General features: G+C 46.0%; 1 protein-coding gene across 8 annotated transcripts in view; it reads right to left on the bottom strand.

Moving 5' to 3' along the window:
- The window catches only part of SLC67A1 (solute carrier family 67 member 1), a 117,973-nt gene extending 96,636 nt beyond the window's left edge, over positions 1-21,337 (bottom strand). For 7 of the 8 annotated variants that reach the window (XR_016440228.1, XR_016440232.1, XR_016440231.1 and 4 more), the window contains exons 1-5: positions 21,238-21,306; positions 19,333-19,537; positions 13,538-13,635; positions 10,235-10,380; positions 8,935-9,067 (exon numbers count right to left, since the gene is read on the bottom strand). Coding sequence is in view for 3 of the 8 variants with exons in the window: in XM_090032515.1 (XP_089888641.1) it covers positions 8,935-9,067; positions 10,235-10,380; positions 13,538-13,635; positions 19,333-19,497 (542 nt within the window). In the remaining 5 variants the exon portion in view is untranslated. Of the gene's footprint in view, positions 1-8,934; positions 9,068-10,234; positions 10,381-13,537; positions 13,636-19,332; positions 19,538-21,237 lie in introns of all 8 variants that reach the window. The other variant, XR_016440229.1, reaches the window with a different exon arrangement.
- Between the last annotated feature and the right edge of the window lie 3,607 nt (positions 21,338-24,944).

Raw genomic sequence — 24,944 nt, 5'->3', positions numbered from 1 at the left:
AGAGAGATGGAGGGGCAGGAGTCAGAGTAGTCCAGAAGAAAGAGGGTGAGAAGGATACCCATGCTAGGGAGCAAGGTCCTGATGCTTTAAGAAAGGAGCAGCAGAGTGGCATTAATGGCCCATAAATTAAGTGATTAGTAGCTTATTAACAGGTGATCAAAGGCAAGCTGTGGAAAAGGGGGAAGGATGCCTGTATACTTAAACCCCTGCCAGAAGACTGGAAGAGGAAGATGGGGAAGACTATCCATATGGGAGGAGGCCTCACAACCACTGAAGAAGGAGGGAGATGCTGTAGCTCAGGGCATGAGAAGCCAGAACACTAGAATTCAGAAGCAGAGAATGAGAGTGAGACCACCTGGCAGGGCACGGCAGACTACTGATGACGTTTGAGTACTCAAAGAGAAACTACAGTCGGAAGGGTTATCGCTTTTGCTTTCTGTTTTGGTTGTGCTTCATGTTGTAAATGAGGGGAAAGGAATTTCTGTTTCTAAGCGGATGCTTAATTCTTTTTTGTTTATTGTAAAATTGATCCAGCCATAAGGCAGTAACTAAAAGGGGAGGAGGAGTCACAGAGTACCTGCAGGTATATTAGGTCCAGTCACAGGGTGGAGAGACTAGATTTGGTAAGCCTGGCTACCTGGAATTGAGATCAGGTCACAAGAGAGTGGACTGGGGGCCCAGGAACTGGGGACAGAACAGTGGACCCAAGTTAGGGGGCCCAACCAGAGAAAAAGGGGGCCAAGGCCAGGAAGGCTGAGACCCCAACAAAGTTTACGGAGGCTGGAAGACCGAAAGACAGGAAGTCTGGAACCATTTCTCCATAAGACCTGGGGATGCCACACCCAGCAAGACTACCCCACCTCTGCTAGTAGCTCTCCAAACATACAACTTAGAAAGACCAAGACATGGCAGGTGAAATAGGAGGCAAGATGAGCAAGGGGTTTCCAGGAACAGGCAGAGTGCCTGTTAGCTGTCACAGTCCCCAAACCAGTTGAGACCCCCCCACACTGCTCTCAGAGCCCCCTCCCCTCCAGTACACAACCTGGCCTCCCATTCTCCTGTCACTCTCTCCAGCAAGAGTAGCTCTGGGTGTAAGAAGGGGAGACCCAACCACTGGCACCACTGTCCCTAGCTGACCCAGGGGCAGGGGAGACCCGGGGCTCTTCCTGCCCCACTCCAGCCAAAGACTTTGGTAACTGGCAGTCAGAGCCGTCCCTAGAATATGGTGAATCGTGGAGACCACCCCAGGCCCCATGCTTTGGGGTGGGGGGACTCCTATGGAGCCAGGTGGAGTGGCTGTGGCACCTTCCATGGGGCCTGTTTGCAGCTGGCGGCTCAGGCTCATGCCGCAGAAGAAGCACAGAGACCCCCCCAAACTTTGTGTGGGTACCATAGTCCCACGCAGTGTTAAGGGGGCCCTGCACAGGCTGATTTGCCCTGGGCCCCGCATCCCCCCAGGGTCAGTTCTGCTGGCAGTGTCAGGTGCCGGGCTTGGCTGGGGACAGTGGCAGTGGTAAACAGGCTCACCAAATCTAGTCTCTCCACCCTGTGGCTGCTTCCAGACTGTGGGGAGTACCTAGGGTCACCAGGGAGCAAGAGCAGGCCATACTTATTTTCACTGGCTGAGAAGCTGGCCTCCCCATGGCATCATTTAAAAGACCACTTCACTTTTGAAAGGTTTCATTCATTCCATTACAGAAGCAGTCCTCTCCCTGTTTCCAGTGAACAGAATGTGCTTTGCTTTCTGTGGCAAACTGCTCTGCAGTGTTGCTGGGTGCTGTAATGAATGTCACACTTCATTCTTTTGCATATGCGTGGATGAATACCATGCTATGGGCGAGATCTACAGCAAATTGATACAACATGCAAAAGAGCCTAACAGCAACATTTCTCTTAAGTTACTATAGTTAGATCCACACAACACTGGAAAACCATCACTTGATCTCTAATGGTCACAGATCCTTTGCTACAGATTTACACAAAGTTTGGACAATAAGGAAAAATATTGCAGCATTTTGTAGAGAGAAATTTGGGTGACTTGGAACAAAATCAGTCAACAAGCTTCTACACCTCCCTTGTGCCATCTGCTACCCGGGCTTAATAAATAGTTCCATATCTCACAGGGACATTGCAAAGACAGAGGGATTATTTTGTAAGGTGCTTTCAGAAGCACATTTATACTATCTCAAAACTACTTTGGCTGAGGAATGGAGCCAGTCATTTCCATCTCCCTCCCCAGAACACAACTATTTGACCACCACAAAAATATGAATAATATTGTAAACAACAAGACAGAACATTGCCCAAGTTTGGGGGAGGGACAGGAAATGCAGACTGGACAGAAATCTCTAGCTGCATTCTTCTTCAGTGACATCACAGCAAAGTTTTTTCCTCCACAGTCAGTGAATGGGCAATTTTTTCTGTGAGAAGTGAAGGCCCATGAAAAAGTTTTAAAGCAACTATGCAAATCAAGTACAACTGGGGCATTCTCATATGGATCTGACGGCTTTAGGATGGCAGATTGTACCATAAGTATTTGGCAGGTGCCATGCCCTTACTGCTAGTGCAGAAGAACTCTTGGACTTAATAGTATGAAGATATTTTCATGCAAGTGAAGAGCTTTGTTTCCTTGTAATGTAATGAGGAGTCTTTTACCTCTAGGCTGATCCCAGTGTAGCAGATCTTCCTGATGACCCTTTGAAGTCTGTTTGGTGACCTATGATGGCTTTTCCCTGATTTCCAGGGAACAAAATTTGCATGGCAAAATTCATCACCACAGTCAGTGGTTAATGTCAATCCCACTGGAAGGAACAGCTCTTGAATGAGCATGAAGACTAGTCTACCACATGTTTATAGCAGAAGTCTGATTCTAAGATACAGATATTCTGTAAACTAGAAGGAAGACTCCAGTCTTCAAACTTCTGATACCCTTCTCTGGCACTGAATCTGCTGTTATAAAGTCAAACTAACATTCCCAATGTCATGGCATCTCCTACTATGAGAAGTCATGGCATTAGGAGTGGTAGTTTCCTGCTAGCATGTTCCCACACAGAAGCTGGGGAGCAGCCAGAGGTCAAGAATGAACTGTAAGCCAAAGCTGCTGTCTTCAGGACAGAGGTGAAACCACCACCTTGAGTACTAAAATTCAAAGCTAAGCCATTTTAAAAGAATTGGTGCCAGGACTTCCCCAAGATTACCTTTCACCTCTGTTAGGATTAAGTGTGGAAAATGCAAGGGCCAAAGATTTTTCAGAGGCTATGAGTGATATTCCAAGCCCAATATGAGTAGCCTTGTCTAATTATCAGACCCCTTGCAAGCATCTCAAATTGGGCACCCAAGTTCTCTTTTTAAAATCATCCCATTACTGGCCAAATGAGTTTGGAAGTCTACCTAAGGGGGCATGTTAGAGCAAAGAACAGGAACAGGTTTTAGGACTCCTCTCTTAGATGCAGAAAGAGATGAAAGGGAATCAAAACAGAACACTCCTAGAACCGCCCCCTCTCTGTGACAAGCCACATTGACAAAAGCATTGTTCCTTTAGTCTTCCCAAAGCAGCAGCACCATCTAGCGTGCATCACCATCAACATGCCTTCTGACATAAAAGTCACAGCTTCATGTTGCGATATATTTTATTAGACCAACTAAATAGTTAGGAAAAAATCCTTTGCAAGCTTTCGGGCACAAACACACTTTGCCAGGCCTGGAAGCTTGCAAAGGACTTTTTCCCAACTATTTAGTGGTCTAATAAAAGATATCACATCTACCAAAGGAACCTTGCCTGCCTATGTCCTTAGACCAGGGGTGGGCAATTATTTTGGGTGGAGGGCCGCTTACTGAGTTTTGGCAAGCCATAGAGGGCTGCATGACAGGCAGCCAGGGGCAGATAAATATTAATTTTCTAAATTTTTTAGGGGCCCTGCAGGCCAGATAGAATGGCTTGGCAGGCCGCATCTGGCCCATGGGCTGCATTTTGCCCACCCCTGCTTTAGACCAACACAGCTACAACCAACAACCCTACAGCTTCGTGTTGCATCTCCTCTGCTCTGTAGTACATGGGTTAGCAGCTGGTATGGAATTATGGAAGCATTCAAACCAGTGGCTGATATTGATATTGACATGTTAATGAAAAGCACTGGACATTTTAAAACTTGGACAAACAGACAAAATGCAGCATAGTATATAAGAGCCTTCCCATCTTCTACAGTGACAGGAGTCACAGTTCAACAATATTCAACAGTGTCTGCAATGTCAGGAAAATGCTGGGGTGACAGAAACGCAAAGCAAAGAACCTAATAGTCTATAAATCCCAATCCATGCTGAATTTGGCAACCTGCTAAAACATAGGCACAGGACCCAGAGCCACTGTGGCTAAGCTGAGACTCTGTGGCAATCTTTCACAATTAATGTTTATGAAGTAAGGAAATTACAACATTTAGTGAAAACATCCATATAAAACTCTTTAAAACTATGACATATGTACTGACACCTCATCACACAGAACTAGACACATACTATACAAGGATTCCCCAGTTTTCATTTAAGTTAACCATATTACTGCTGACCAATAGCTTATGCTAAATAACATCTTTAAATATCAAGTGCTAAATGATAAGCACAGACTACCATGAATCAAATTAAATCCTGTCATGGTGAAAGCCTGTGGCTTCATGCAGATATTCAATTTCTCCTGGGGGAGTCACTGCCCTCGCAGAAGAAACGATGAGTGTATAAATGTTCAGGCTGTTTCTCCCAGAGTAAAAATGGCTGCTCCAGGAGAAAAATAACCTGTGAATGACCAGGGTTAGATCACTTCCAGGAGAGTTTCTCTTGGGAGGGCAAATGTGTGAACATGCTGTGGCTTCTCTCAGAAGAGAACACAGATCTCTAGCATCTCCTCTCCCACCTCCCCCTGGTCTCCCCAAGGAGACAGTGTGTTGCTTGCTGGACTCTGCTGCTCCAGCAGGGAGTAAAACATGCCTCCTTCACAATCTCCACACTGTGCGGCAGGCTGAGCAGGGGCAGTATAGGTCAGCCAGTCAGGGTTGCCCTATGCCTTCCTGTCATCTGTTGCCAGGCAGACTAAGGGAACTTGGAGAGCATGCATTGTGTACACAGAGCCCCTCCTGGCTGCACAGTATCAGCACTGCAAGCTCTCCACTCTTCACAGCCGTAGTATTCAAATGTCTGTATACATGACTCTGGGTAAATTTCTCTACCAGGGCAACAAACCCGGGAGAATTCTCCTACTTTATTTGAATGTGTGTACGCAACCTAAATCTATCCCAACCATGCAGTTGGTCCAATAAGAGATATCACCTACAAACATTCTTGCCTCTCACATATTTCCTGGGCTATCATGGCTTCACCATCATCCCAACACTGTTGCCCTGGTAATATTCTGAAGAACTGCATGAACTTCATGAAGATGCCTTTTAAATTGAATAGTTTAATATTTAATTAAATGATGCTATGATACATCACTATGAAACAACAAATCTGCATCAACATAGACAAAGGAACCACATCAAGAATGGCTGTGGGTGAACAGTGACATCTACTGGACACAAAAGTTTATTAAATAATTTTGATTTCTATCACTGAGTGTTCTTAAATAGCATTAGATTTTACATTGTGGTAGTGCTGGAGGGATGTCATAGCTCTGACGGTCCAGGAAATGTGCAAGAGGCAAGGATTTTTGTAGGTGATATCTATTATTGGACCAGTCCCATAACTGGGAGAGCGTGAGGAAGGATACTTTGTGTCTAAAAGTTTGTTTAAATCCCTCCCAGCTATGAAACTAGTTCAATAAAAGTTGCCACCCACAAAAATTCTTGCCTTTCACATTAATTTTTACTACGTACAGTGTTTAAAAAATATTAGCAAGCAGCAGAATCATGGAAACTTGTGCCATTGTGCCTCCTGAGAGAAGTAAAAATTCTCTCTCCTTTTCAAAGCATTACCAAATTGCAGCAATGTGTTTTTTGGACAAGATCAGGAAATTGGCTCTTAGCTATGGTCACAGGTATATGGCAAGATTGTACCAATACAAGAATCCAAGCAAAAGGAGGCCTAGCAATCAACCTCCCATAACAAAGCATGCTGGTAAGAGTTATGCAGGGCCTGTAAACTGCCAGTTTTTTTTTTCTTTGGGAATTGTGGAAGGCTATGCTAAGGGGAAATGCATAATAGATGGAGAAGGGAAATACAGATAAAGATTCAGAAGTATTTTTCTATTTAAAAGACTGACTTATATGACATCTCTTACAATAGTATGAGAATCCCTTAAAATCACTGATACGTCTATAGTACCAACACTCCTAGAAGAGATGGAAAGGGTATTATCGTCATTTTATAAATAGTGAAACTGAGGCAGAGAGACCTGTTGTCTGACCAAGAGTCATACGGGAAATCTGTGACCATAGGCAGCGCATAGAGGCAGCACGGGGTGGGGGGCACATGCCCTCCCTGAGATTTGCCGTCACCAAAGCCGCCACCAGCTTCTGCGAGCAGTCACCACTTGCCCCCTGACATCTCCCCCTCAAAACTGCCACCAGCATTTGCAGGGGGTCGTTGTTTGCCACCCCCTCCCTCCCTGTTGACACCGCCGCCAGCATCTGCGGGCAGTCCCCGCTCACCGCCACCACTGCCAGCACCTGTGGGAGGTCCCCGCTAGCCACCATGGTGCTTTGCTAGTCTCAGGAGACACCAGTTGTTCATGTCTGTGACAGAAGTAGGAAATCAATATAAGCTCCTAGGCTCGGGCCCTAATCACTGGACATCTCTTCTTCTCTATCTCTAGACAAACTTGGGAAAAAGCTATGACACTGAACACTTGGGAGACCTGATCTATATCAATTTTATTGTCTAATAAAGTACTAACCCCCATGTATTTTGAAAAAGTGTTTTCACTCCTATCTTCCTTCATCTCCCCATGGTTATGGTAGACAGACCATCCTGATTTAACACTGTGGCTGGTGACATGAATCTCCCACAATGTGAAAAGCTTTGCACTGCTTCTTATTTATTGTTTGTACTGCCACAGCTCCTCGCCAGAGTTCAGGACATCCCGATGTTAGATGCTGTATAGCATAATCCGTTTTAAGGCATGTATAAAGATACTGTTACTATAGAACTCAGATGGCAATCCTTGTAAAGAAGCTGACTTGCCTGAATATGACAAAAGACCAAAAATCAAAGAGATGACACTTGCATGCTGAAGTCTGATCAAGAAAACATGAACTGCTATAACTACTCAGCAAATCTTGATCTCCAAGAGACAATGGGGACTCAGAACGCTGGAGACTGACAAAACTTTTCTCTGATAGTCACTTTTCCACCACTTGACATCATTAGCTACCTACCAATACTTTAGTTTCCCTGTGCATTTCTTTGAGATTTTATTAAAATCCAGCATATGTCAGTTTAAAACGTTCTCCTATTTTTTACTGCCTACATAGCCTCTTTGGGCTTATCAGCACAATGAAGTGATGTGCTGTAAACCTATCTTCAGCAGGAAGTTTGGCACCATCATACAATTTGCAAGTTTTAAAGAGCTGAGGTCATTCCCAACTCATCTAAAATTTTGGGGTCAAAATACCAAGGAAAGGTAAAAAGGACAGAATAAATGCCCTTTCACTCACATTTAGCTAACAATCACAGAAATAAAGGCATTTCTTCCAGGAAGGTCACGACCATGTGTTTGCTTGAACCAGGGTATAAAATTCCTCTCTGACATACTGCACATGTTATGCTGATTTTATTGCATGCTGGGAACTGAACTGAGACCAAACTCAATAAAATCAGGATTTTCATTTCTCTTGCAGCACGTGCAGAGGCTCAAGCAAAGAGGAAAACAGCCCCTTATGTTTCCCCAAAGCTCTAGAAAGCATCCAGGGAATGACTATACTTGGCAAGTTAGTGCTTGGCTCATTCATCCTGGTTTTGGTGGGGTCAGACAGCCTCATTTGTCCATCTCCACCCCCACCCATCTGCCCCATCAACTTTTCCCTCTTGTCCCATTCTACACTGAACATTCCTTAAACCCCAATGTCCTGTGAGCTACACACTGCTTGATTTCAAGCTGGATCCATGTTTCAAAGTAGCAGCAGTAGTGTGCCTAATAGGGCATGACCAAGGCAGCAGCCCCAAGTGCTGCCTTTGTGAGGGCAAGCACAAAAGCACTGCCAGCTCACTGCTCTGCCACAACTGACATAGCAGGAGCCAACACTGCCCCAGGTGTTGGCAGCTGCCCCGGGTGCAGACCTGCCCTGATACACCTCTGAGCAGCAGTTAATACCAGTGCCGAGCTGTTCCACAGCACCTTCCGTTTCCAGTTGTGAAGGGAATTGGGATATCATCTGGACTAGAGCCTAGACTTGGATCCTTGGAGCTTTTAATTTAGCTTTATAATTATGGCTGCTTTTAAACCACTTTAGACACAGATATGAGCTCAGCCTGAAGAAACAGGGATTTTATATTACACTTATTTAAGGGTGAAAATACTTACATGTCATGGCCCAAATGACCAGGGGCCAAATTCTTGAAGGATCCCTGTGTGTCTGCAGCATGGCACAAGTAGACTTAAAGAAGCTGAGCAATTCCTCAGCCCATGACCAAGTGTAAATTCCAAGTTAGGGCCAACTGGAAGCAGACAGCATTCCAGTGAGACCAAGGACAAATTTGCAATGCAATTAATTCTGTCACTCCCTGGCCAGTGAATTGGAGTGCAAATTTGTGGCAGGTTGAATTCATGCAATGGGCTGATTTAGTCACAGGATCAGTCACCGTCAGCCAAAAATGGCAAAGCATGCTCTGAAGAGCAAGGAAGGAGTTAAAACACTGACATTTTCAAATGCTGGAGAGAGCAAAAACCACATCCTTCAGCCAACTGTTTTCACCACAGGATAGAAGTCAGTGCACAGCTTGATCACTCACCCAAATTTTGTGGCAAGAGTTCCACCCAGTGAGGATCCAATGATCATTCCTACCCCAAAACAAAGTCCAAGCTTCCCTAATGCGTCTGCACGCTGAGGAGGAGGAGTCAGATCTGTAATGACCATCTGGGCACCTACAGAAGGTATCAAAGGAAATAGTTGATGAGAAACATTCCACTGAAAAAACATAGCTTCTGATCAGGGAACACGCTCTTTGAGAAGGTCTTTCACTAATGCAAGGGACAGAGCACTGGCAGGAAGCACTTCCTGCGATACACATCAGCTGAAACCCTGAGCCAGATCCTCATGTGAGGGCCACAGGATGGGAGCCAAACCCAAGAACCTCTTGATCAGAGAGCCCAAGCTTTTACTGCTTAAGCTAAAGGACCAAGTGACAAGTCTATTAGCCAGGAGAGGCACAAGAACCTTTTACAAATCAGCTACTCGCAGAATTTACCACCCAATGTTTTAGACCAGTATAATGTAACTCATGTTAGAAAGTAAGTCTTTGTTCATGTCCCCCTCCCCACACTGCTAGTGATGCACGTGCACATGTGCTTCAGCTGGGGGTTTGGTGTGTTGGTTGTTTTTAGAAAAAAGTCAAGTAACAGCTGGAGCCAGAGTGAAATGGAGGATAGCGATGGCACTCTAACTCATGTGCAGTATGTGTCCAACTGCTTATTTATGATGAAAAGCAACAAGTTGAGTAGCACATGTTGCAAAATAAGTTACCCTGGGGAAGCTCCTGATTGAGTGAATGCAGCTGAGAAGCCTGAAATAGCTGCACTTCACTCAAAGCCCCTCCCACCCCTGTTTATTTTATTGATTATGGTTATTCATTTGAATGAATTAAAAGACACAGTTCATAACTCCATAATAAAATCAGGGCTTGGAAAGACACATTTAACTACAGCAAGTATCACTAAGTGCAGCCTGGGAACTTCTGACTTCTCTTTCCAGCCCATATGGAGAGAGAAAAAGAATAGACTTGTCCAAGTACTCTCTTCTCCTTGACAAGAAGGCTAAGTTGAAGCACAGCAGCTCAGGTATCATGAAGGAGTGGGTTGGAGGGGCTACATTTTTTAAAGGATGAGTCAAGTAGGTAGGCAGCAGAATAGCTTGTAAGCTTCTCCTTTAGAGAGGGCCTAGGTGGGGAAAAAAAGAGAAGAGGAAAGGGGAGGGTCATGTCTATGTATCAGCCTGCAGAGGAAGGGGATATGTTGAAGGGGGAGGGAGGGTAAAACTTATTTCCTAGGAGGAAAATGAAAACAAGTAGCTTTAGGAACACAGGTTAGTATTACCTGGAAGACCATGCATGAATATGGCTGGAATTCTGGACAGAAAGAGAACTGGGATGCTGGTGGAGACAGACAGCAGCAGGAATAAGACAAATCCAGCGAAGGATGAAAGCGTTAATGCAGCCCGAGCACCAAACCGGTCAGCAAACCTGGGATGGAAAATTATGCAGCAAATTCAGAAGTGGAACTATTTAGCAGTTACAAAATTAATATGCCCAGCCTGGCAACACTGTACTGTTATTCCAGCCAACTCTACACATGGACATATACTCCTCTCTTTCTTCCCTTCCCTGAGGCATGCTGCTCAAATTTTCAGAAGTGCTCAGCACCCAAAACTGGAGTCACATTTTCAAAAGGAGCTCACCATGATGGGTGCTGAGGCTTTCCAAAACCACTTCTATGATTGTGTATGCTGAGCATTTGAAAAACATTGCCTTGCGAGAAGCCTGATGCACTGTCTAGCCTAGGATTTACTAGCATGCTATTAGAACATGTTACCCAATGCAATCCTACTATACTAGGCCTTTGGCCCAGGTTGCCTGTATAACATCAGAAATCTGAGCAATATTATGATGTCATAAAATTGTGGCATTTTTGGAGCAGTCTCAGGTAGACCCTGGCTTTTCAGACCTGCGTGACTGTGACTTGCCACTAGAGGGCTGGAGAGCAGGGGAGTGGACAGGAGCTAGGACTCTATGCTGGGGGGGCGGGGAAGGAAATAAAGAGAAAGAAGTGATAAAAAGATGTGTTTTAAAGGACTAAAATCTTGCATGCATCTCAGTGAATTCGGATTGGGTTAGAGGGGGGAGTGGGGTTAGGGGCATCAGAGGTCATGCTGGCTGGGAGTCTCGCCTCCATGTCCGTGGATGGATATATAGGAGCAGCCCTGGCCAGGGTGGGGAAAGCATGTTTTCCCCAGCTCCAGGGTGCTGCAGCTGTTAAGCAGCTCTCCATGCAGCTGGGTCAGTTTCAACCCAAATCTGCTTCTCTGGGGCTCTGTGCTTGGGCTGAAACTGACACAGTCACTCTAAGCTGAGACCATTCAAACAATACCCTGGAATGGCAAGGGTAAAATGTTTCTAAGATAAACCTCCTTCTGAGTGGCTTATCTTTAAAACGTTTGGAGAGTACTTATGGTGGTTTCTTCTTTTTCACATGGTGTCAAATATCAACTTCCAGGTCTATGAGCCACTGTCTGGTATTCTCTCTCAATGTGCAGATTCCATCTGCCCCATCTGGACATTTGGAAAGATTGCAGCTTTCAATTAACTGCTGTGCTGTTTGTTGGACACCACATTCACACAGGGGGCTGTCCAAGATGTTTGTCTTATGAAGTGTTGTTCTGAGGCATCCATATCCAGATCTCAGCCTGTTCAGCTTGACCCACACTTCACTGTCAAGGTTGTGCCCCATGAGGTTTGGTGTTGGTATAAAACACTGTTGGAATAGACCTGACTTTCCCAGCAGTTGGCACACCCTGTTGCTGCCCATAGGTTTGTTTCAGCATCCTCAATCTCTTCCAGGAGCCTGGGGGCTTTGTGTACAAATGGTTTATGACTTTTAAGCCTTCATCTATTTAGGCCTTCAGTTAACAGTTGATGGCATAGGTGATTTTCATCATCTCTTGTTTCTATTGCCAGTTATGATGTTAGGGTCTGTCTTCCTATATCACTGTCTAATGGCCGAGAATACAGGGAGTACATCTATGAGTGTGTAAGCTGTGCAACCTGTTATAAGTCTCAGAGCACTGTTACTACCGCTTTTTAGTGTGACAACTTCTGGACCCAACAGGAGCACGATATTCTGTTGGGACATATTATGTCAGACTGTCACAAGTACAGTGGTTCTGAGCACTTTAAAGTTGGCACCCCATGTTGTGCTGGCTAAGATAGCTACCTGTGTAGAGACTTTATTGTTGACCTTTTGAATGTGATCTTTCTAAATAAGGGAATGGTTTAAATGTGACTCCTAGGTGGGTTGAAGTGTGCTCATGGGGAAGGATGTGGTTGTCTACTTTGATATTTAACATGCTCTTGGCTTGATGACTGTCCAGGTAGAACACTAGAATTCAGAAGCAGAGAATGAGAGCGAGACTGCCAGGGACAGTTAGGGACAGTACTATCTTATGTTGGGATAATTTACTGAGATTAAACACACTTGTAAACGCTGACCATGGGTGTAAATTGTGCTAGGTCTGCCCAGCCAGCTGGAGGCCAGAGTCCTGCCTACTGCCTTTTAGCTTTTAGCACCTGTGTGCCCCAGCCAGCCCCTCTGCCACCCAATGCCACCACCCAGATCCTGGGGCTGACTCCCCATGCCTCCTGCCAGGCTGGGCCTATTTTGCCCTGGCTCAAATTGCTTCTGCCCCAGGTGCACGTGAAGATGCTGTGCCCAGGAGTAATTTACTTTGGCTCAAACTGCTCCAGAATTTATTGTTTCACATCAATTGCAGGTGTAGGTGCCCCCAGTATGTAGGATGCTGCACTACAGCACTATACAAGAAAAGGTTAAGAGAGCTAGGTACATCTAGTTGGGAGAAAAGAAGATGAAGTGGAGTGGAGAGGGAGAATATGATAAAAAAATTTCAGATTTTGGACTGCCATAAAGAAGAGGGAGAAGGACTATTTTCCCCTGCCTCAGGAGCCTGGACACAAAGTAGTGATTGAAACTGAGATGCTCTAAGCTGCTAATACTGCTTGATATGTGGGTTTGGGTGAGGCTTGTTTCCTGTGGTGTTGCTGGGCTTGCTCCAGAAGTGGTATAGACAGACCTTCAACAAAGAGGTACTAAACTGTATCTTGCTGACATCAGCATAAGTCAGGAGCAACTCTGCTGATGTCAGCTGCACTGAGATCATGCAAAGCCAGTGTGAATAAGGTCAGAGTCAGGCACGGAAATCCTACGATTCCCATGAGGAGTATCAAATAGCTCTACTTAGATAATACTAAAAAAATGCCATATTACTCTCTTCTTCTGGGTTTCCCCACCCTGCTGACATATATCAAGTTACTCACATTTGTAAATGTTTGCAGGATTAAGGCATTAAATTGCAAGCTCTGTGGGGAAGAGATGCTCTAGCCTTTTTGTCCTTAGTAAGCCTGCTGCCTGAGTTTAAATAATAATCAAAATTAGAGATAAATGATCTGGCTAACTATCACAATATTTTTTTAATTATAGACTTATTTTCTATAGCCCAGATGGCTCCTCAAAAACATATTTCCCCAAGAACTTGAACTAGAAATAAAAGTATATTTATTAAAAAAAAATCTGATCATGCATGCAAATGAAGGGGTCATGAGGGGTTACCTTCCAAAAACAGGACCTCCCAGAAGTTGGAGCACACCAAAGATTGTCTGAAGGTAGCCAAAGTCAACTGAATCCAGACCCAGACTCTTTGCCAAATACTAAAAAATGGGGGAGACAGCAAAGTGAAACAAAGTATGTTATGTTTCTGAACAACAAGGTTAATACTAGTTTGCACAGGACTGTAGTAATAAGTGATCTCTTGATTCAGTACACAATAAAGCAAGTGATTGTCCATAGGTGCAGTGTGTAAAGGCCATGAATAGAGAGGTTCAATTATAAAGATCATAGACCTCCAGCCCAGCTCATCAGCTGATACGTCAGAGTGACTTCCATTTACACCCACTCCAAATTTGCTTCTTTTTTATATTTGCATTCTGAAACCCCTGGTGGGCAAACCACAAGACAAGGGAACGCTGAACAACTCGGCTATTGCTAACTGGGGATGATTTAACTTTTAAATAGCCCATCTGCACCTCAAGTACGTCAGTCTGAGCAGTACCCAAGTGGATCTTGTGGTCAAGTCATCCAGCTACTCTGTTTAATCAAAGCAAGTTGGGTTAAAAGGCAAAACACAACACAAACAAAAACAACTTCTCTCCTTCCAACCCAGTTACACCCCCAATATTATCTTTCTGGCAGTCAGTGACACAACCTGAAATACCCTGGAAGACCCTGTGCCTCAGGGATGGATGCTTCAGAGTCAGGCTTTTGTTTTGTAGCATTTTATGTAAACTTCATGTGACATTTGGAACATCTAAGATTATCCCAACAATGTGTTCTGCTCATAACCATTGTGTACCTGGACACATCACATGCACACACGCCTGAATACTTTAATATATATATAATGTTCAATGTGTGTGTGTGTGCATTTGCATTATGTACACATACACAAACACTTCATAAACAAACTTTAGCATAACATAAACCTTCCTTGATGTAGCACAGACTATATTGTACACCTTCACACCCAATAACTTATCTGGTATACAGTATGTGATGCTTCTGAGGTATTTTGTATAGCAGTGCAAAGTGGCTTCCTCCCATAAAACATGCCTGAAGTAAATCTAGTGCCGATAAAGGTACCAGATTGACAGTACTAGGGATTCTGTACATAAGTATACAATGGACATGAGCAGGACACACTGTTGGGATGTTCTTGGGGGATCCAAAGGTCATGTGAAGTTTACATAAAATGTTCCAAGGAAAAAAAAATCAGTGCATCTCTTCCCCTGGCTTTTCAGGGTATTTCAGGTTCTACTGAATTTCAGATTCTGACTGTCAAAAAGATAATGTTGGGGACATGACCTGGTTGGAAGGAGAGAGGCTGTTTTTGTTTGTACACACACACTCTGAATATTTTAATTTTTTTATATATATATATATATATATATATATATGTATGTATGTATGTATGTATGTATATACACACTACTGTGTGTGTCCACATGAATTACATACACACACACACACACACACAGAGTTTATAAACAAACCTCAGCAAGTGGCTTCCTTGTAGCCCAGACTACTGGCTTTCCTAAAATGTGTACTCCTATACTCTGTTGGTCAAGAACTTTGGGTATTTAAAGGGCACGCCTGACCTGTTTTGTTACAAAGACCACCTAGGAATACTGAGAGAGATTCAAACTTCTGTCTCCCACAGGGGTTTTGGTGGGTTTACTTTGTACATAAGCAGTATTGCTTCTATGCCAATAGGCTCTTTTAATGCCTACTCTTAAGGTCCAGGACAATGATATTAACTTTGGTATATCCTAGCCCACCTCTAAGAGACCAGGTAATGCTGCTGGATTGGCCTATTGCCAGAACGAGTAGGGCATCTCTGGGGACAAGGAAATGGGAGGGAGCTCCCACAGTAAGACAGGGGAGGTGGAGATGGGGTAGAGGTTGGGGGAAAGGGAGTAGACGGGCAGAGTTGCTGGAGCATTACAGTTCCCTGCTCCTTCTCCTACAAGGCTTGTAAAGGGAAAATGGAACAAAAGGGGACACATTTTTTATTTGAAATCATAGTTTCATAGTTAGTAGGGTCGGAAGGGACATGAGCAGATCATCAAGTCCGACCCCCTGCCATGGCAGGAAAGAGTACTGGGGTCAAACGACCCTAGCAAGGTGTTTTAAAGACCTCCAAGGTAGGAGCCAGCACCACTTCTCTTGGAAGCTGGTTCCAGATCCTAGCCGCCCTGCCCATGAAGTAGCACCTCCTGATGTCTAATCTGAATTTACCCTCTACCAGCTTGTGACCATTATTCCTGGTCACTCCTGGCAGTGCTCAGGGCAACAGGGACTCCCCCAATGCCTGCTGGTCCCCTCAGACTAGTTTGTAACAGGCCACAAGATCCCCCCTCAGCCTTCTCTTCTGGAGGCTGAACAGGTTCAGGTCCTGTAGCCTCTCCTCGTAGGGCCTGCCCTGCTGCCCCCTGATCACGCGAGTGGCCCTCCTCTGGACCCTCTCCATGCTGTCCACATCCCTCTTGAAGTGCGGCACCCAGAACTGGACGCAATACTCCAGCTGCGGCCTGACCAGTGCCGCATAGAGGGGGAGGATCACCTCCTTGGACCTGCTTGAGGTGCGTCTGTGGATGCATGACAAGGTATGGTTGGCCTTCCTGACTGCATCCCCACACTGCCGGCCCATGTTCATCTTGGCATCAATGATGACTCCAAAATCCTTTTCTGCCTCTGCACTGACAAGAGGGGAGTTCCCCAGCCTGTAGGTATGGTGCCGGTTGTTCCTCCCCAGGTGCATCACCTTGCACTTGTCAGTGTTGAATCCCATCCTGTTCTCATCTGCCCACCCCTGTAACCTGTCTAGGTCCAATTGCAGCCTATTCCTCCCATCTAGTGTGCCCACATCCCCCCACATCTTAGTGTCATCAGCAAATTTGAACAGGGTGCTATTTACCCCCTCGTCCAAGTCACTGATGAAGATGTTGAACAGTGCGGGCCCAAGGACCGAGCCCTGGGGGACCCCACTGCCCACATCCCTCCAGGTCGAAAATGACCCATCCACCACCACTCTCTGGGTGCGGCCCTCCAGCCAGTTGGTGACCCATTTGACTCTGTGGCTGTCGACACCACAGTCCCCCAGTTTCTTAATGAGAATGGGGTGAGAGACAGTGTCGAAGGCCTTCTGAAAGTCCAGAAAGACTACGTCCACTGCTACCCCTGTGTCTAAGGATTTCGTGACCTGGTCATAGAAGGCCACCAGGTTGGTCTGACAGGACCGGCCTCTAATGAACCCGTATTGGTTGCCCCTAAGTGTAATCTCCCCTGCTGGCCCCTCGTGGACATGTGCCAGGATAATTCTCTCAAAAACCTTACCCAGGATTGAGGTAAGACTAATGGCTTATAGTTTCCCGGGTCCTCCTTCTTCCCCTTTTTGAAAATGGGAACCACATTGGCCCTGTTCCAGTCCTCTGGCACCACACCAGAGCACCACGAGTGCTCGTACAGCTGTGCCAGGGGTCCCTCAATAACCTCAGCTAATTCCCTCAGCACTCGGGGGCGGAGATCGTCCGAACCAGCTGATTTAAATACATCCAGTCCCTCCAGAAGTTCCCTGACTAGATCTTCCCTGACTCTTGGCCTAGGTACGCCCCCCCGGGGCATGAGCGGAGCCCGGTGGGGGGGCTGATCCGGTCCCTGCCCAGGAAAATGGAGGCAAAGAAGTCATTAAATAGGTTAGCTTTGTTGTCTGGTGTGATGATCAGATTTCCTAGCATGTCTTGCACGGGCCCCACATTACCTGGAACCTTCTTTTTGCCCCCTCCCCTCCGGGACCTCAGTGCTTCCTCAACTATTCTCCTTAGCTCACTGAAGTCTGCCCTCCTGAAATCTAGGGCTGCTGCTGCCTTGCTGCAGGCCCTTGCCACCTTGTGCTGGATGGTGAATTCCAGCAGGCGATGATCGCTGTCGCCCAGGTGGTCGAGCACCCACAGCCCCCTCACCAGGTCGTCACCAGTGGCCAGCACCAGGTCCAACAAGGTGTCTCCCCTGGTGGGGCTGTGCACCTCCTGGGTTAGATGGAGATCCTGCATTTGGGGTAGGAACCTATGTGAGAGGTCAGACCTGGCTGACTGCTCTTCTCAGCAGATGTCTGGAAAGTTCAGGTCACTCATGGTGACCGCGTCCTTTGACCTAACTACCTCCGTGAGCTGACTTAAGAATTCCTGGTCCAGCTCTTCCCCTTGGTTGGGAGGTCTGTAGTAGGCCCCCACCTTTACGTCTCTTTCCCCTCAACTGCCTTGTATTCTAACCCAGAGCACTTCCGTGTGCCCCTCCTCTGACTCTGTGCTACCTGGTGAGTATGCGTATTCCTCCTGTCCTGTCCCTCCTGTACAGCCTATAGCCCTTGATATTCACTGCCCAGTCATGTGTTGGGTCCCATCACGTTTCAGTGAGCCCCACTATGTCTGGGTTGGTGTCAGCTAGCAGGCGGGTAAATCACTTGTGACTAGACCTTCTCTCTGGCCTCACCACATGCAATCTCCTCTGTGGCCACTGAAAATGCTGCTGCAAGACGGGCATCTTGACTCACTGCTCCTATTAAGGAACAGCTTTACTTTGGGCATTTTTACACATGCATGCGTTGCAGCTCCAGGTGCTTTGAAAAGTGCCCAGCACTGCAACACATGTAGTTGCAGAAGTGGCAAAATATGCATCAGTGTTGAGAAAATGGTGGTGGTGCACTTTTGAACTAAAACATCTCAGAGACGCTTTAGTTCAAAAGTGCACCACCGCCATTTTCTGCGCACAGACGTGCATTTCACTGCTTATACAACTGCATGCGGTGCAGGGCAGTTTGCCTCAGTTTGCATTCAGATTAATCAAGTCTGCTCTGAAGCAGTGGATCTCTGGCATGTTGCTGGAAAAAAAGTATGTGTATATGAACCCTGCTCACAGTTGCCACTCCTCCCAGCACAGCAAATACAGATCTCCTATCTTTCCCTTCAGTCTCCTTCACAATTCAGCCCCACCATAACATCTCGGTTCTTATATTGAAATACAGCCTGTTCTCACCCCTATCCAAACAGGTCAGCTGTGAACCCCTGCAGTCACCTTTTGCTCCATCCCAGAAAGTTTATCATTCACAGAGGAACAAACCCCCTACCAAAGTCTTTCCTTTCTCATCTCTCATTACAACTTATGTCTCATGTAAGCAGAACACAAGCATCTAAGAACAGTCAAAGCAGCGGCAAGTTCTAGTTCCTGCTCCTGATGGGCTTATTACAAACTGTCCATACAGCACTAAAACAGCCTGTTGCCATTATCCAGTCTTCCCTAGGGCTGCCTGCTCATTGGTTCACCCATCTGTTATTGCAGGTTGCATTTTAAATTTAGAAGAGCCTTGGGGCAGGGACTCTATTTTGAAACTGTATGGCCTGTACAAATTCAAAAGAGTTCCATGGCCCATACACATTCAAAACAGAGTCCCTGCCCCCAAGGCTCTTCTAAATTTTAAGTGCAACCTACAATAACAGATGGGTGAACCAATGAGCGGGCAGCCGTAGAGAAGACTGGATAACGGTAACAGGCTGTTTTAGTGCTGTATGGACAGTTTGTCTAGCCAGTGTTATTGAAATATTAATAATAATAATGCCTTTCACAACCGGTGTCCACCCTGAGTACATGCAGCAACCTGCAGAGTGCCTCTCGTTTCAATTACAGCTTACTTGCTAAACAGGCTGAACTCTTCCTCCCCTGGTCCTAGTAAAAGCTGCTTGGGCTGAAAGACAAAAGTGGCCAGCTCTGGAAAAGCAGTCAAGAATGGTACTCACTGGAATGATTCCAATCTGCATGAACAGGAAAGTCAGGTCCAGGGCTGTGATCAGGTAGGTGATTCGGATCACCTGTTGCCGTTGGATCATGTTTTCTGGCTTATGCTTCTCCAAAGCCTCTTCCCTGAAATTTCTGTTTCTCTCTTCAGAAGTAGGCTCTTTCATTCACGCTGCCCAGGGAATGACGTCTAACACACTGCTCAGGCTGAAATTTGACATGAAAGGGAATGTTCAGCAAAAGTGCAAAAGTCATGTTTGTAGTCTAAGGTTTAACTGTGTGAGAGCTGCTGAGTCATTGTGCTGTGGTTTATTCCCCTTCCCCCATTCACTTGTGTGTTTTGTGTGATCCATTGTTAGAGTATATCAACGATGACCATGTTATTGAATAAAGAATCCTTTTCTTCATTCCCATTCTAGAGCTAACCATTGGATCAAGAGACATGTCAGTCCTTGAGATGAAAATAGGTTTGGGAATCCCAAAAGGGCTGTAACTGGATTTTGCACTAAAGTTTATACAGCATATTAGTCTCATCATCTGTACCTCAAGGCTAGGAACAGAAGTTACACACAGACAAGCTTAAATGATCGGAAACTAGCTCAAATCTGTAACATAACAAAAGTTCAGTGCACTTAAACCACTTTCAAAATGGCCAAAACTGGTTTAAGACAAACCTGGTTGGATACAGTATCAGACTTTACTGATTTAGGTCAAACTGATTTATAGAGCTTCTGTCTCAGAACAGCTCCTGATTCAAGTTAACTTACAGTCCCCCAGCCTCCCGGGTTGCTTTCTGTACTACTGTGCAGTATTAATAGGGTACTGCTCAGTAGCATCGCTAAAAAAGTGTGCACCGGGGCTACTGCACAGTAACCCCAGTTCCTGCACACTGATTTAGTACAGTACTTAATCATACAAGCACTAAACTTAATGTGCAGTAACTGTGGTGCATTAATGAACGCATAGGTGTGCCCATAGAGCTTTTAATTTCACCAACGCTGAAGTCAAACCACTGGTATTGCCCCATTTTAAGTTTGTCTTAAATATCATGACATTTCAAAACGGTATGTTTGTGGATTCCTTTTAGTTGCCTTCTTGATTTTGTACCTGCCGAGGGCTCATGTCAAGCCTTTTCTCTAATCCTGAAATTGTTTGTTGAAACTGCATCTTATAAACAAATGATAACACAAATTTGCAGCCAGCCACCTGATTCAGGTGCTGGGGCTCTCAAGTAAAACACCAAATTCTGAGAGATTTGTAACAGACTCTTGAAATTGGTACCTCAGCAAAATACACAACTGGACTTGCAATGTTGGCTCCATAGTGGCTTGGATCCTACTCCAAAATGTTTGAGATCTGTCAGGAGGGAGAGTCTGAGGGCTGTGGGGCAGGAACTATCTATTTGTTCTGTTGTTACTGTAGCAATATAAGTTATGATTTAGAAAGGCTCCCTAATAAAAGACTGAAGGAGATAGAAGGATATTTGGAGATAGTCTATCAGTTGGCAGCACCTAGTTAGTTAGAGAGACTGAAGGCCTGCAGAGGATCATATAGTGCTCCACAATAAAACTTGTTAGTTCTTCTCATTCTTTTTATGCCTGCATTTATTGAATCTGGGGATCACTACAATTACCACAGTTGAACCCTGGTGCCTGACTGAGAAACTCTTGGTTGTTTGCAAAAAGCTTGAGGTTTCATGTTACACAAGGAGGTATTACCCTCCTCAGAGATTTCATTGCAAAAGCATATTTTGCAAACGGACTCCCAGCATGAGAAGCTGAAAGCAATATAAAGCACTAACATGATTATCGACTGGTATTATAACAAGCTCTGCATTCAAGATGATCCCAAACCCTACAAATCAGGGGGGCCACTCTTTGCTAATGAAGAGGGATGGGTTTACTTACAAACTACCTTCATTTAGTGGAAGAGCATTGGAAAACGTTCAGTTCATCTGAGCACAAAACAATAGATTCTCCTGCAGCTGGTGTTCCTGGAGCAGTACAGCACACCCAACTTCCTGCTTTACCCTGGGCAGGGAGAGTGTACAAATTATCAGCACTAATTATAAGAGCAAAACTCACAACAAAACTCTTATTATACAAGTTCTGAGACAAGTAAGAGTTCAGGACAGACAAATGAAATATAAATTGTTTCCTGCTTCCAGGAAAAACTGCTGTCCTGCAATGAAAAAGCCTGCAGTGTTTGGATTGATCAGTAAATCTAAAACAAAACAGCTCCCTCAAAACAAACAAAGAATATGATGCTTGCATACATAGTACTCGACTCAGCCAGGGTCTGCTGCAGTTGTACCCCACACTGCCCTGCAACCAGAGTGCAAATGCACTCTCTTTATGTACAGCTTGGATTTACCTTTAAACCCATGCTTCTTGAATGTTTCCTGGACCATCATAGCTACAACATCACTCCAAAACTGATAGCCCATGGTGCATACCAGGGAACTGAAAGAGGAGATGCCAGATTTTATGGCTAGTCTCTGAATCAATATATCTGCAGGGCAGGACTCTGAAAAGCTGGTACTCTAAAGCTAGGCTGTATGGCCCAAGTTTTCAAAAAACTCTGCTAACCTTGCTGGGCCATGGCTCTATGTGGCATGTTCTTTTTTGAAGTTACAAAGCAAAAGGTATTGTACATTGCTGCTGGTCATTGGGCACATCTATACATGCAATTAATGCACGTGTAGATGTGCCCAATGCACAGCAGTAAGCTTTCCCTGGAAGGGAACAGAAAGTACAGTAAGCTTTCCCTGGAAGGGCGTCTACACATGCTCCCGTCATCCCAGGGAAGCAATTCAGTGCAGGGCTACTCCAGCCCTGCTGTGCCCCGCTACAGCAGCCAGGGGGAGTTCCAGGCTCCGTTGGGTGCTAGCCGTGGGCTGGCAGTGGGCACCAGAGTCAGGGCCTGGTCTCTGGGGGATGGAGGAAGCTGTCCCGCTTCTGGAGCAGCCCATGCCTGATCTATGGATCAGGGCAAGGGACTGGGAAAGAGTCCCTTCCCCTGTAGCTCTTTCTCAGCCCCTGCCCCAATTGATCAGTGCAGCAGCTAGCAGTGAGCCCCTGGCTAGGGAGGGATTCCCTGCTCAGCCAGGGGCAGCCAGGTGCTGCCCCACCAGTGGGACAGCTTGCTGCTAGCTGCCCCACTGGTGGTACAACTCCCAGCCAGCCCCTGGCTCAGTGGGGAAGGAAAAGCTCCCCAGTCCCAGTGCAGCTCAGCTCCCCACTCCTGTGGTGAGTTGGGAATGCTGCAGCACCACAACAGGGTGGGGGCAGAGGGAGACCCAGCCCTCACACTGACCAGCTCCTGGCTCCTGTGGGGGGAGCTAAGCAGTGCCAGGACTGGGCCCCTTCTGTTGTGGATGACTGGGAGCAAATTTGCTCCCAGTCAGCATCTACACAAGCCCTACTGTGCAGTTAGCTGTAGTAACCTGTAACTATAAATAGTAGTAACCTGTAACTGTAAATACAGATACTAAACTGTGACTAATTTACTGCTCAGTAGTTTATGAGCACAGTAAAGCATCTAATATAGATACACCAAGTGTTGTTGAACCCTTCCTCCAGATAGCAGCAGGCCTGTGTCATGTGGGATTCAGTCTTTTGAGACATTGCTTATTGGGACCCCCAAGAATGGACTGGGATCTTCCCTGACAATTCCCACCATATGCACATAAGGCAGTTCATTATGAATCTGCCTGCTTTCCCCAATGCAAAGTCTCCAGTCCTAAGAGGATGATGCAATGGGACCTGTGACTGACAAAGGACATGAGACTTAATGCAGAACATCCCCACTGGCTTACCATGGAATGGGGAGCATCTTGCCCAGTTCTTTACAAACTGACATAACTGCTTAGATGTAGAAAGGACCTTTAACTCATGGAGAGAATTACCCTAGTTACTCGAATTCAACACGAGGAGAAAAGCCCCTTGTCTTAGTTTTGAGTACAAGCTGGGCGAGGGATAGAGGGGGCAGGTGGCTGCTGCAGCTCTGACTCCAACCCCGAGCCCAGGTTGTGGTCAGAGTCATCCATCTACCTCTTTTCTCTACCTGTCTACTCCCCACAGCTTCTGCCCTCTCACCCACTTAACTGTCAGGCACGGCTCTGGCTCCTACACTGATAAATGTTCCCAGATATGGAGCACATGGAAACTCTGGCCCCTGCCCAACCACTCGAGGAAGGCACTGGCAGCCCCAGTGGTTGACGCGTAGTGGATGCACGGGGGTACACATGCACCCCCTGAGAGTGCTGGTGCATCCCCCTGATGGCAGCACTTCTCACTTAGGTGATGGGCAGGGGGGGCAGGCAAGAGTGCTGGTGCCCCCACTGCAAGCGCCAGCCAGGGAGTGGGGGCACCAGGTGAAGCACCACTGGCACTTCCAGGAGCATCGCTTGTGCTTCTGGGTTGGTTAGATTGTCCTCAGGGGAACTCCCCCCCCATGGTCGCTGACTCAGGTGGCACCAGTCACCCATGGGCAGCTCCACCCTCAGGATGCTTCTGTGTAGCTGGATCTCCCATGTGCTCCATGCCTGGGAGGGAATGGAGCAGGAGCCAGAGGTGCACCTGACAGTAAGTAACAGGGGGCGGGAGAGGAGGAGAGGGTAGAGGCTATGAGGAGCAGGCAGGGGATGTAGGCACCATGGGATGGGGCAGGCTACAGGGAGAAAAGGTGGTAGGGGGCAAGGGGATAGGGGACAACCTAACCCCCTAGCTGCCTGCCTCCTGCTGTACAGTGGTGGGGGAAACAAGTTTAAGACAATCTTCTGATTCTATGCATTGAAAAGTGTGTGTGTGTGTGTGTGTGTGTGTAAATCTAATTACTACAGATTTAATTGTCTTGAATTGAAGTTGTCTTGGATTCAGATAAATACAGTACAAAGGAGATACTCATCCACAATCATATGCCTTCTTTATGGACAGAGACCTTAGCATCCTGCCAGCTGAACACATCCATTTAATTCTGGGTAAAGTTCAAGAGTGACATACACATAGTTGATGTGATGATACAGCTGCCAGGATTTTTATATTCAGGAATCTATCTAATTTTCACTTCCTTATTCTCTCTTGCACAGGCTATTCAAAATTAAGCTAGAATCAGATTTTACTTAAAACAAGACAGCTAGTTGTGGAGTGGAAGGTGGAGTTAACGTAGGGATGTGGTATTCAGAGACACAGAACTGGCAGAGTCTGGCAGAACTGGATGGAGTTAAACCTTCACTGAGGTTTAGCCTTTCTCTTTCTTTACCCACTATAGAAATTGTATTACAGCTGCACATAGAGTGGCAGATAAATATTCTGATTTTAATCTAGTTTGAGAGCCTGGATAAATCAATAAAAAGAGTCTCAGTGACTTCCACAAGCTTTCAGTCAGAGCCTGAAGTCTTCTGTTATGTCAAAGAGCTTTTCTTCAGGCCTTGCAAGTATTTTTGTTCTGTACCCTGCCTTTATGGGTGCAAAAACAGCACTGTTGGTACTGCACCCTTTACGCTCTGAGACACAGTCCTCCTTGGCACCTGACTCAGTCTATCTGAGGATAAGATATAACATTTCTGCTTCCCCCCTTTCCCAAAAAGAGCCTTGTTTTTATCAAAGCTGTT

The sequence above is a fragment of the Crocodylus siamensis genome, chromosome 2, assembly GCF_052110815.1.
Source record: "Crocodylus siamensis isolate JL-2025a chromosome 2, ASM5211081v1, whole genome shotgun sequence".
Lineage (NCBI taxonomy): Eukaryota > Metazoa > Chordata > Crocodylia > Crocodylidae > Crocodylus > Crocodylus siamensis.
Note: the sequence above shows the minus strand (reverse complement) of the source record. Positions and strands in the feature narration are given on the sequence as shown.